Raw genomic sequence first — 12,575 nt, forward strand, 5'->3', positions numbered from 1 at the left:
TAAGCTAAATAAATGATTTATTGTACAAAAGAAAAATGATAATAAACAACAAAGACAAAAAAAATAACAATTGAACAGTTATTCATATGCACAACCATTAATCTACAACGTTGGGGTGATTTATTTAAAACTACACAAAGTATGGAGCAATGAAAAAACACTAGAAGCGGTGAACCTGTCCAAAACGTCATAAATGTCAACATTCGGGTTGTTATTTACATAGAGGCTTTTTTTTTTTTTTGTAACTCTCATATATTTCTATGAAAACACTTGCACACATACCAGTATACAAAGACTACATTTCAAAATGGCTTCCGCAATCGTCAAGCCATGGCGGGCACAGCTAATGCCATCTTCGGATATCACACGTGAGCATCAGTCATTCCGTCAAGAAGTCCATCCCAGCCTGAGAGTACGGGGACCCTGTGGTTTTCTTCTTCTCTTTTTTGGGGGTCGTGAGGGTTCATTTGCACATTTTAATCCATTTTTAAAAGCTTGTTTTTTTTTAACGCTAAAGTGAGGTAGACAGACTTTGTAATTAATATTAATAAATATAGACAATTAACCAGTTGAATCTTTTCCAACCACTGCCCCTAACAGCATTTTCCTCCCTTTGAAAAGTTCTAGCATAATTCCTGCGATAACAACACGAGTTACAGCACAAGACATGTCGTCCTCTACTTTGGCTAACGATCCCTGGATACTCCTCCCATTCTTACATGGGCGCTTTCCTTTAAAACACACACAAAGGCAAATCGGACTCTAAAGTCTCGCTAACTTTGTAATAAAGTAGATGGGCGGGCCATTTCCAGTTAAAGCATTCTGTATTCATCGACGCAGACTTTCATTACGCACGTTGATGACTTGGTTCGGAAAAAGGAGGCCTTTCAGGCCGCTGGCACGGGACAGGACGTCAGGGTCCAAATTGGATTTACATTCAAAATGGATTGAATGCATATGGAGTGGACAGGCCCCCGCTTCAGACAAAAAGCCAGGACGAGTGTGGTGGCATCAAACGAGTGATAACCTTGCTAGTTTCTCCGCATGGTTCCTCGGCAGAAGCTTGACTAGTTTCTTTGAGGCTACATTGTCCAAGCTCGCTTGTGCTTGGTCAAAAACACAAAATAACACTTTACCTCCTCATGCCATAGTGCAAAATTTATTGTTGGTAAGGTAGAGTGCCCCCCCCAAAAAGGTTTTCGTACGCCTTTTTCTTTTGAATATATACATATATCATTTATATATAATAATGTCAGAAGGCTCTTCCTTTATCCAACAGCATAGTGCTTTCGTTTACAACAAATGGATATCTCTGCTAGGATATCCAGGAGACAAAGACACACTTTGAGCATACTGTACTAACCTCTACTGTATTTAAGCACTAACAATAGTAATTCTTCACGATGAGAATGAGCCGGGTGGGGGGATGGGGAGGGATGCAGTTCTCTAAATGGCGGTTAGTGGCTTGATTGGATCTAATTTTGCTAATGTTCAGTGATCCAGCTTGGACATTTTTGTTTATTTACACCAGGTTAGATTTTCCGCACGCTCGACCTCCTGATGTACAGTAAAGCGTCAAATGATTCATACCGCAACCAAACGTTGACCTCAAGTGCAATCTGGTTTAGCTGAATGGTTATCGTTTAGCTCCCATAACAGCAAGGATGCGAATAATTTAAAAGCAACTAAGAATGTTTAGAATATAAACCTATGGAGCTAAACAACAGCCATTCATCAAATGCAAATTGACCAACTCAAGACTTGACCCAGATATGAATCATTTGAGCCTTAACTGTTTATCTGAAGTCGCCGTTTTAGCAGAGCTAGCCATACTTTCCACTCACGCTCTTGCTTTTTGGAGTTTTTACAAGACTCCAAATAAAACACATCAAAGCAGCAGTGAAAAGGGTTTGTAGATACGCGAGAATGTCACACTAAGGTGTTATAGATTAAGGGTTTGCTTTTGGATCTCTTCAAAACGTTACATTTCTAGACATCTGTAAACAGCAATGAACCGATTTTGTAGGTGTGGATTCCGGTTGAGGTGTCTGCCCCCCCTTTTTTTGTAGATCACTCATGAAGAAAGAGTGCTGTGAACTAAAATGTCTCGAAACTAAAAATGTCTCCTGTCATCTTCATCCACCAACATGGATGGACATTTCACAAAGATGCCATTAAAAACACAACAACAGAAATCAAACATGTTCTTATTCTTTGTAGCCGCACCTCACATTCACTTCATGTACTGTATTTCCATCACTCGGTCCCTTTTTCGATTCCTATTTCACACAGAACTTTCTACAAGTTAGAATCATTTGAATTTGACGAAATGGAACCCTTTGGTTTTTTTTTTTAATCTTTTTTTTTTTCAATCTGGTGCCAAGGAATGGGTTCTGGTGCCAGGGGAGAGCTCCATTTGCATTTAAGGTGGTTTGATGGAATGGTGAACGTGCACAAGCGCGTCATCCCCTCAGCCTAAGAGCAGCCACATCGATCCACCACCATCCCGGGAATCTTGCCATGGATAATCTGCTGCTTATCGTTGAAGTAGAGCATGTTAATGGGCGACATCTTGGTGGGGGTGCAGCAGGGCCCCGCCGAGCCGCGGGGGTTGGCGTGCTGCACCAAGTGAGTGTGCGGGTACTTTTGCATGAACATGTACTCGCACTCGCCCGAGCAATAATTGGCTTTGTAGCGCTTGGGCGCGATGATCCAGTCCCAGCCGAAGGCCTCGAAGTCCACCGTCAGAGGGTAACGACAGCAACGGGACTCGTTGGAGTGCTCGTCGCAGTCCAGGCCCAGGTTTCTTCGAGAGCGTTTGGTCGTCTCCAGAACCTTCACTTCCAGGAACGGCTGCTGGAAACAGGGGGAGGAGTGAGAGAAAGGGGTGGTTATAAAGGGGGTGAAAAGTGAATATCTCATAAGGTACGCTTGCATGACATTGACATCACCCACCACCCCCTTTTTATAATTCCAATTCTTCTCATCAATATCTAGCTTAACTGCTTACTAAAATGCTGCACCAAATTGGGTGACTTTTTTGCAAAGCCTCCCCCTTTCCCTCTGTGATTCCAGCTGGACGACAATCAATTTGATGTGACGCATGAAGAAGAAGATATAAACTGAAAGGCCAATGGGGGTGAAACCACTTTTGGCCTTTCGAGTCCTTGTTGTTGAAGTAAAATCCCAGAGGATGATGGTTGGAAACGTTTTTGCTTTTTTCTTTGCTTATTTGATCTTGCCTTTGTTTTGGATCTTTTCTTTTTTTACTTCAAGAATAATAATAGACACTGCTGTGTTCACTGAGGACAATGTTTTATTGGCCAAGACGCCAGAGATGACCTCTGTGACAAGCACTTGGCAAATATTTGGTGGAGCCGATTCTTTGTGAAAATCATGTCCTCTCTCATTAAAGCACTAAAGATTTTAAATTCACCTTTATGGACATTCTTTAGCTCGTCTCTTTTGTATCTAATTATTTGCAGGCCTTATTTAGCATGACAGCGATTCATATATAATATTCAAAACAAAATTGAACATCATCCTCCGTTTTGATGTAAGATTCTATCTACATCTACATTGACTGTTTTTTTCTGGCCACTTGGGGGCAGTAAGAACAAGTTACAGTCATGACAGTCTTGCTTTTACAACAGTTAACATACGCATATAGAAATAATTAACTGTCCAAGATAATGGCAACAAGTTATGGCTCAGCACAATCATTCAATTTTGTGTTGTTCTAAACTTTTTGGGTCAATAAAAAAAAAAATCTGATAATTTCCTAATTTTGACTGATTTAACCAAATGTGGTTCCTTCCAAAGCTCCTAAATTGACATACTGGCTTAGCAGCAAGGCTTGAGTGAGTGAGTGAGTGAGTGAGTGAGTGAGTGAGTGAGTGAGTGAGTGAGTGAGTGAGTGAGTGAGTGAGTGAGTGAGTGAGTGAGTGAGTGAGTGAGTGAGTGAGTGAGTGAGTGAGTGAGTGAGTGAGTGAGTGAGTGAGTGAGTGAGTCTAGTATTATGTTAATATGACATTATGTGGCTCCTTGTATTAAATTGAGACTTGAGTATGGCATAATTTTGCATGGAGAGGATCTCTTGTCCCTGGGACAGGTCTGAGGGTCCTTACCAGCCCCTCCTCCCCAGGTCGCAGCGAGGTAACGGCCAGGTCATTGCCGCTCTCATCAAAGGCGTTGATGTCGATTCCCCAGTTGGTGTGGGGCTGTTTGAACCAGTTCTGCAACACGTGCTTGAAGTCAATACTTTGCCAGTGTCCCACCCTGGAGTTGAGCTCGATCTTCAGCGAGCGGATGCGGATGTGGCGGCTGCCTTGCTCCGTTACGGGCTTGAGCCGCAGAATTTGCAGGTAAACGGTGGAAGTCTGCTGCAGTGGCCGTAGGTACACCCACAGCTGGGCCTTCAGAACCTTGGTAAACATGAGTTTGGGGCTGAACTTGAAGAAGCAGCAGCTCGGTTTCCCATTCACCTGCACCAGGGGCTCCGCTGTGAAAGAGAGAGAGCAGTCATTAATATACATAAACATGTTGTTGGTCAGTAATGTAAATGTTTGGGGGTGCAAATTAAAGAAAAAAGTGCAAACCATATTTGTCCCACCCCTGAGCTTGATGCTATGAGCTACTACTTTTTCACCACAAATATCACTTTCCCACAAAATGGACTTTTTCTGCAAATATGTCATCATGAATAACAGTGACTGGTGTGCACCTGCTGCGAGGTACGTTTTTTTTTTCTTTCTTTTTTTAAAATATAAATACTGTGACAGTAACAGCACGGTCGGTGACTTTTGCCAGTTCACACACCAACAGTTGTGTAAATAACCCAAAACCCCATCCAGTGTCATTTCTCATCATAGTTTGCATTTTAATCGATGGCAAGTCTTGCATAATGTAAGTCAACACTACAGAAGCTCTGATCTATATGTAACAAATTCAACCTTTCTGATTAAATTATTCTCTAACTTTTTAATTGTACATCAAATGACTCAGCGGACTCTCACTTGCACTCTCACATTTTAGTTGCTCATGCAAGACTATGCAAGCCTTTTTGTCCCTGTCAATTGAAACGAGTTCCAATTGTGATTACATGAGGCCTCCCTTTAAAAAAAAAAAGCCATTTGCATATTAAAACAAGAATCAGTGATGCTGGCCAATGGCCAGATGGTAACCTTAGATTCCCCTGGGTCAGTTATAATGAAATGGTCTACCCCTATAAAAAAAAAAAAAAAACGAACAAAATGTATTTTTATTTTTTTCTCCAGCCGCTCTGCCTAGAAGCAAATCCACTTTGGCCTGGGATTAAGGTGCACGTGTCAAAGAACATGAGGTGTCATCAAATAGGCAGATTTATTCCTGTCATGATCCCCTCGTGTTTTCGGCGATTGGCACCACATGTCAAATGTGCACAGCGGCTCATTTACATAGAGCTCCATCTGATATAATGACATCCATCCATTGCATTCATACATTCATTTCCATGTAAAGTGTTCATTTATTAAGGGAAATTTATTCCGCATCAAGCAGGCATAATAATGCGCTAACAGAGTACAATAGAATATTTTAGCTGTCCGTTTGGGCTTGAACGTATTTGACGGACATAAGTGAATAAACTGCCACGTACTGTCATTTGTTTGGCAATGGACTGTTGTCAGATAAAGAAAAGATAAAATGTGCATGGACTTGTCAATCATTGCTCAATCGGAGGTTGCTCGGGTAACCTGCAAATGCTTCCTGGGTCAAAAGGTTATTTGGCACCTCAGCCTAGTTAAGAAATGGGATCAGGGGTCAAAACCGTCAGCCCCTTTACATCTCAGGGGTGCTGGGGAGGGGTGACACCTAATAGCCAGATTGAGTTTGAAGGTCAAGGTCGAGCCTATGGCAATGCTAATACGTCTTTTTTCGCAACGTGCCTTTTCAACACAATCGTTGGAAATCAGTAGCGCGTAAGTGAGCCCAGTAGGCCTCCTATTTGTTTTTGTTTTGATTAGGGTGGGGAACAAAAGCACTGAGGAGGGGAGAACACTGCCTGATTTTTTTTTTTTTTTACACTTAGCAAGAGTTATAATTAAATTATGGCCACACATTGTCCATTAGAAGAGTCCAGGCCACTGTTGATTAAGGGCCAAGCCGGGGGACAGACGTAATCCTTCAGCCTGTATTTCCAGGCCGAGTCATTAGTGCACGTAAATAATACAGTGTCTCACGCTGGACAAACAATATGTTCCTTTTCGGTGGGTTGCCGAGGTCACGTTAATTAACGCGTTTGCTCATCAGCACGGAACTGCCAATGAACGATTTCGAGGTTTACTTAACGATGACGAGTTGTTGTTTTGGATCGATGGTGGCGGCAACAGTTTGCTTTTGTTCGAAGCAAAACAAGGCACCAAAGATTGCAAAGATGTATTTGCTGCTTCTGGAGTTGTTCTCCTGAAGAAGTAATCGGAGAAGCACAAGTCAATTAGTTAGGAGCTTTATTAAACACACATGCCCAACATATGAGCAACGTCACGTCAAACAATGACTTCATTGATGAATTCAATTTGTGTCTTTATAGATCTTGTAAGTGCTCGAGTAGGAGGAGAACGAGGAGGAGGAGGGGGAGGAGGAAGAGGAATGCCTCCAGCTTTATTACACAGCACATTTTGGCAGAGTGTTTCACTTGGGGAAAGCCGGTGAGTTTTGCTTGTAAAGCACAGAAAACCAGCGGGAGACCTTAAGGCCTTTGCCATTGCAAATTGAACCTCATCTGTGTTTCATTTCCCAAATTGAATTCTAGACTTTTTTTTTTTTAAAACTGATTTACAACCGACAAATGGTATTTTGTAAGATCAGTGTTTGCATTCAGTAACACTCAAAAGAACACTTCCCTGAAGGCAAATCAAGAAATAGGGGCATTTATATAACACCTTTCTATTTTTTAAGCTGGAAACATTTAGGGGAAAAAGAAAAAAGTATTGTTTCATTTTGGAGCCTGACAATGTAAACTTTTGCTAACAGGTCTCACAGCAGCACCTTTATGGTCTAAATATAAAAAAAATCTCCCTCTTTGCCAAGTTCATTGGGGTCATAGAGGGAAACTGATTCTTCGGGATTTATTTTATGTCACCAGTCCTGCAATTTGTCTGACATCGCATTTATATACATTTATTTGGAGACTATGGAGCAATCAATTTGACCACATCGGAAACTGCGACGCTTGTAACAGCAAACCGACACGCCAACCTCAGCTTTTAATAAAAACGCTAACACACGAGTGCAAATAAAAATGAAAGCACAACCTTCTAAATAAAAGCAACACAAATGTGACATTTTATTTTGACATCACGAGGGCCAGTCAGAAACAGTATGTAACCCCGGGCCGTACTTTGCTAAACACCGCAAACTACTGGCCTGGCATACACATTTCTAGTCATACTACTTTGTTTCAGACCTTTTCAAACAAAAACAAAAATCACAATAGCATTGTCCTTCATCCGTTTCATGCCGATCCTCAAAAACTAGAGCACTGCTTGTACTTTACATAACATCAACACGTCAAGAAAAGTATTAACAGATGCTGTGTTTTTACAAAGGAAATAGCCTTGTTTGCCTTTCCTGGCCATGTTTCATTACAACGGCAGCTTATTTCCCCGCGGTGTAATTGCAGAATATGCAGCGCATGAATTTTACTGCCCAAGCGCAGCAGGCCTTCAGGTAAGCCTATCAAGCATCTGGTTGACTCCCTGGGTACCTGTGACGCACAGTTAGCCCATACATGCAAGTACCGGTAGATGTGTAGAAAATAAGGGCTTTTATTCAGCAAGCTGTTCCTTTTAATATGAGACACAAGGCATTTTAAAAGCCACATGGACTAACATTGTGCTAGCGTTGAGCTAGTTAAAAAACATATCGCCAAGGGATGTCGAACTGCAGTTACACAATAAAAAATGGTTACAAGGCTTTAAAGTTGAGATTGTATTTCATATTTTCATGACGTTTAACACTAAGAAAAGCTGCCTAATGGCAACTTCTGGAATGTAAGAATACAGATCTGGCCCATTCCTGGATTGGGTAGGGTTAGGGTTAGGTTTCAAAATAATTACGCATATGTAACTTAATTTAGGCGATAAAATGACTTTTACTATTCCAGCCTTTCATTCATTAATCTTAAAGGCAGCTATGATTATATCTTATACACAAGGCCGTCGTCCAGGTGAAACCACACAACAAAAACGGTCATCTATTGTTAATGTCCAAATGGAGCGCACATCATGGTATAAATCTAGATCCGAGTTTCATTTGCATATCTATATATCTATATATCTATATTTTCTTTCCTTAATGGGAAATGCAAATGTGGCATTTTGTGGCGAGTGTGTTTGGCAGCCGTCATGTTGAATAAATGTGACTCTAGGGTATCCCCGCGCACCTCGGCATATTAATCATCGTGACACGTTCACGACCCTTCTAATAAGACAGGGGCCATGGTGTACCCCCACCCCACCCCCCCCAAAACATCCCATCCCACCGCAGCCCCACTCCCTCTTTGTCTCTCGGCCAGTCCCCAGGGATGGAGGAAGGTGGTGGGGGAGGCTGAGCTTGAGCTGCGAGTGGTGGTGGGAGGGGGTGTGCGTGTGGTGGGAGTGTGAAGTTAGACCCCCTCATTCAGAAGCCCTCCCTTGGGACAACGGCAGGCACAAGACTCCTATTAGGACTGAGGACAGTAGCCCCCCAGGAGCAACAAAAGACACCTCCTAATGCTGCCTGTTCTAGCTGAGTGCACACAAACACACAGAGAAACATGGAACAACACAAAAACACACCGCAAACACCATAGCTGACTCCAAACGGAGGCAAAGCACTCCTCAACTCAGTTGGCGCTAAGTTTTTAGAGCCTTTTTTTAAGATGTGCTTTCATTTGGAGGCACCGGCGCATTTCCAGCAGGGGGGATGGAGGGATGATTTTTTTTTTTTTTTTTTTCCAGGGAGGGGGTGCAGTGAACTGCAATAAGGTGGCCAGCTGGACAGCAGAAAGCACACTACTCTCTCTCACCGCCTGTGTTTGGGTGTGAAGCGTTAATGTCAGGTCACAGCTCTGTTTCCCAAACTTTTTATATGCTCGCATATACAGTAAGGAAGTGCTGTTCTTAATTTCCGTGCTAACCAAATTATATTAAGTCGATAAAAAGCCTGTTCTGGGGAGTATTACAAATAAGTATTCCTAATTTATGAGCATTCTATTCAACTATGCCTACACTGAGAAATATGTTTTTTCCATGTCTACACTGAGAAATATGTTTTTTCCAGTGTAAATAAATATACATTTTTTGTTAATACCTCGTGACATTACATTTTAAATTTGCTATTCATTTTTGTCTTATGTCCAGCTAAAGGCTACCCATTGAAGAAAAAAAAACATTAACTCAAAATTGGGCAAGGGAATGATTTCATGAAATCGTATGTCTCTAATACTGGTTGAAGATCTTTATGACATCATATAAGTCAAACTCCTTAAAACATATCTAGGCCAATCATCTCCATAAGGTTCATAATGGAACTCGAGTTTGACGCGGTGATAGGCTGCTGAAACGAAGCGAATTCAATTTTCATGGGATAAAAATGAGGTAATCTGCCGTTAACTGTGCTTCCTTCCAACACATTTGCTCCCTCCCCTCGGAGGATCCGACATTATGCCCACACTGCATTTCCCCCGCTTAAACGCCTCTTAGTTTTAATGGATTCCACCATAAACCGATGCCTTGCCCATACGACCACACAGAGGCTGAATGCATCCATCAACAATAATCCCTCAATGATCTCCATTTTATCTTCTCACTCCTCCTACCCCCCCCACCCCTCCTGCCGCATCCCTACGCAAGGCTTAATTACTGCTCCGAAGTAATTATTTCCTTTATTAGTGAAACCAAACATCTGTTTCAAGCCTTTTTAAGTGTACCTATAAAAGCCTTCCATGAATTCTGTCCCTTTAGGGTAGAGCTGGGCTGCTTGTAGCTCCCCGTGGACTCACTGGCTTCATTCCTCCACCCCCTTTTGTACGCACAGCATGAGTCAAGATGCACCTAACTCCATCGCACACTCCCAAAATGTTTTACACTGGAGCTGAGCGGCTAGCAAAACATGTCCGCTCTCCTTCTCAGCTACACGGCACCACCAAAACATATTTGAGCGTATCCTAATATTGATATTTTGCTAAAGCGTGCGCTAAATGCTAATGCTAAATTTGCAAGTATAGCGGGAGAAAGCGGCCTATAGGGACTAGTCCAGAGGAGCGTGGGAAGAGAGGAAGGAGGGTGGAGGGAGCGAGATTCCTGAGGTCCTGGGGAAATTTTGTCCTTGTATTAATAGACTTTGGTCCCTTTGAAATTTTATTAGCCATAAAGTTGACAGTATGTTGTGCAATTTCAACAGTCCCGCGGACCTTTCTTGACTTTTTACTTCTTTTTAAACAAAGCGGTCGTGCCCCGGCGGCTAAACAATTCAGCGGCAATCTTCCCCTTGGAGTCCCGCCATTGATGGCAAGACGAGCAAGTGTCATCGTCAAACTGAGACCTCGGTGGAATAAATAAATCTATAAAAACCTCACATAGTCACCCACTTGCCGCAAATAGCGACCGGTGAGTCGAAGCCGGAGTGTCCGGCTTCTTCTGCTCTGTCCTTTTAGCGCTCTCCCTCTTAATTTTTATGGTTCCTGCACCTTCAGGAAATGACCCTTTTATAGGGTCAACACTATAAAAGACTTGTTTTTTTTGTGGGAGTGGTTGGTGCATGTGTGTGTGGTGGGGGATAAGTGTTCAAGTTACTACCGGTTCGTCTTTGCTGCCAAAGAAAGAGACCTGATGAGGTTAATAGTCTCCTCTTCAATATATCACATAGCTGTGAACTCTGTGACCCTTTTTGTCAATAGGAGAACTTTTCTCTTGAGTGTGTGTGCGACTGTGTGTGTTTGTGCGCGTGCGTGTGCTCTAGCGTCCATGTGTGTTGACACCAGTCTAACATTGTATGTTAATGTATTTCTATGAGCGTGTATTTCACGTACAGATGCACCTGCGGTTGCACTTCATCTCATCGGACATGCTGGACGTTTACTTGACAAGTGGAAAATTCCATCAATGTCGTGTTCAATCTAAATATGTCTTTTCTCCTAACACTGTCCAATTAAATGACGTTTGTATTCTCTAAGAACTGAAAAGACAAAGAGTTCTTACAGCAAATGAAATATTTCCGCAAATGAGATACACCGCATCAATATTTGCTTTCCTAGCACAATTCTCGCTCAAACATTTTTTTCAGGTGTGTTCCAAAATATTAAATGTTGGGGCATGGGCACAATTCTTATTGGTCTAACTCAAAGCACCACCACCACCACAATGCATTAGAAATAAAACAAATAACTGCAGACTTTCACTTTTTGAGTGTCTCTACATCCAAGTCAGATCAACAGATGTGCAATGACGCAAAGCATACTGCAAAATCAATTTGTTTTTTTCATTCAAAGAATTGGAACATTATGCAATGGCCAAGTCAATCACCTGAACTGAGTTTGTTTGTTTTTGTTATTCAAAGAATTGGAACATTATGCAATGACCTCAATCGATTGGACATGTATTTCACAAAATGCCACAAGAACAAGCAGGACTCGAGTTAGAGGCCTGGTAGAGCATCACCTAAGATGAAATCCAGTGTCTGGTAATGTTTACGCATTCCAGACTTCAGCCTGTAATTGACTGCAAAGGATTTGCAACCAAGTGCTGAAAAGTGAAACTTTGATTTATGATTGTTTATTTGTCCCATTACTTTTGTAGGAGGCCTAATATAATTCCTACACCGTTCCCCTGATTTGGATGAAAAGCTGAATGTCTTCACCTTATTTGATTCATTTCAAATCCATTGTGGTGGTACATAAATAGTAGAATTTTTTTTCAAAGTGTGTCAAACTATTGCTGATAAGCCTAAATGTCAAAAAACAGACCAACGGGACCAAATCCACCACCCGAATAAAAAACTCCAAAAATAATTCATACTAATAAAGCCCGTGAGCGCTTTGAACTGCTTTACACATCATGGTTAAGTCACGGAATGTAAGCCAGCCAGAACATACTGTATGGAGGTGGATGTTTTAAGTACATTAAGTGCCGCTGCGTGATATAAATAGCTGTACCATTCCATGAAATTTCATAGTAATTATCCACTCGGTTGCATGGACCCGGTAAACCCCCACTGCGGCACCCACACGTACCTTGAGTGAATACTAAGAAGCAACTCTGGCACAGGTCCATTTCAGTATGTACTGTGTGAACCCACACGGCCATCAAAGGCAGCCAGCGTGAAAGGGTGATTGGGTTTGACGTGCGCACAGAACAGTAGAGTGTTTGAAATCCTTCTTCTATCGGAGAAAGACAGAAAAGGAAGGCACTTCTAATCCCGTGGGACCCCGCCAAGACGCCACAGGCGGAAAAAAGATGCACTCCTTTTAACTCTTCCGTGGGTACCGGAGAGGAGGAGGGATGATAGAGGAGGTAAGGTGGGGGGTGGCAGGTGGTATGAGGGGGAGAAGCAGCAGA

The 12,575-nt window shown here is 42.2% G+C and overlaps 1 protein-coding gene across 2 annotated transcripts in view; it reads right to left on the reverse strand.

Annotated features, from left to right (window-relative positions):
* Positions 1-12,575, reverse strand: part of gdf11 (growth differentiation factor 11) — a 16,344-nt gene continuing 3,769 nt past the window's right edge. Inside the window, exons 3-4 of one of the 2 annotated variants that reach the window (XM_049732831.2) lie at positions 4,128-4,501; positions 1-2,853 (exon numbers count right to left, since the gene is read on the reverse strand). In XM_049732831.2, the coding sequence (XP_049588788.1) occupies positions 2,476-2,853; positions 4,128-4,501 (752 nt within the window). In that variant the 3' untranslated portion in view covers positions 1-2,475. Of the gene's footprint in view, positions 2,857-4,127; positions 4,502-12,575 lie in introns of both variants that reach the window. The other variant, XM_049732830.2, reaches the window with a different exon arrangement.

This window comes from Syngnathus scovelli, chromosome 11 (assembly GCF_024217435.2).
Source record: "Syngnathus scovelli strain Florida chromosome 11, RoL_Ssco_1.2, whole genome shotgun sequence".
Lineage (NCBI taxonomy): Eukaryota > Metazoa > Chordata > Actinopteri > Syngnathiformes > Syngnathidae > Syngnathus > Syngnathus scovelli.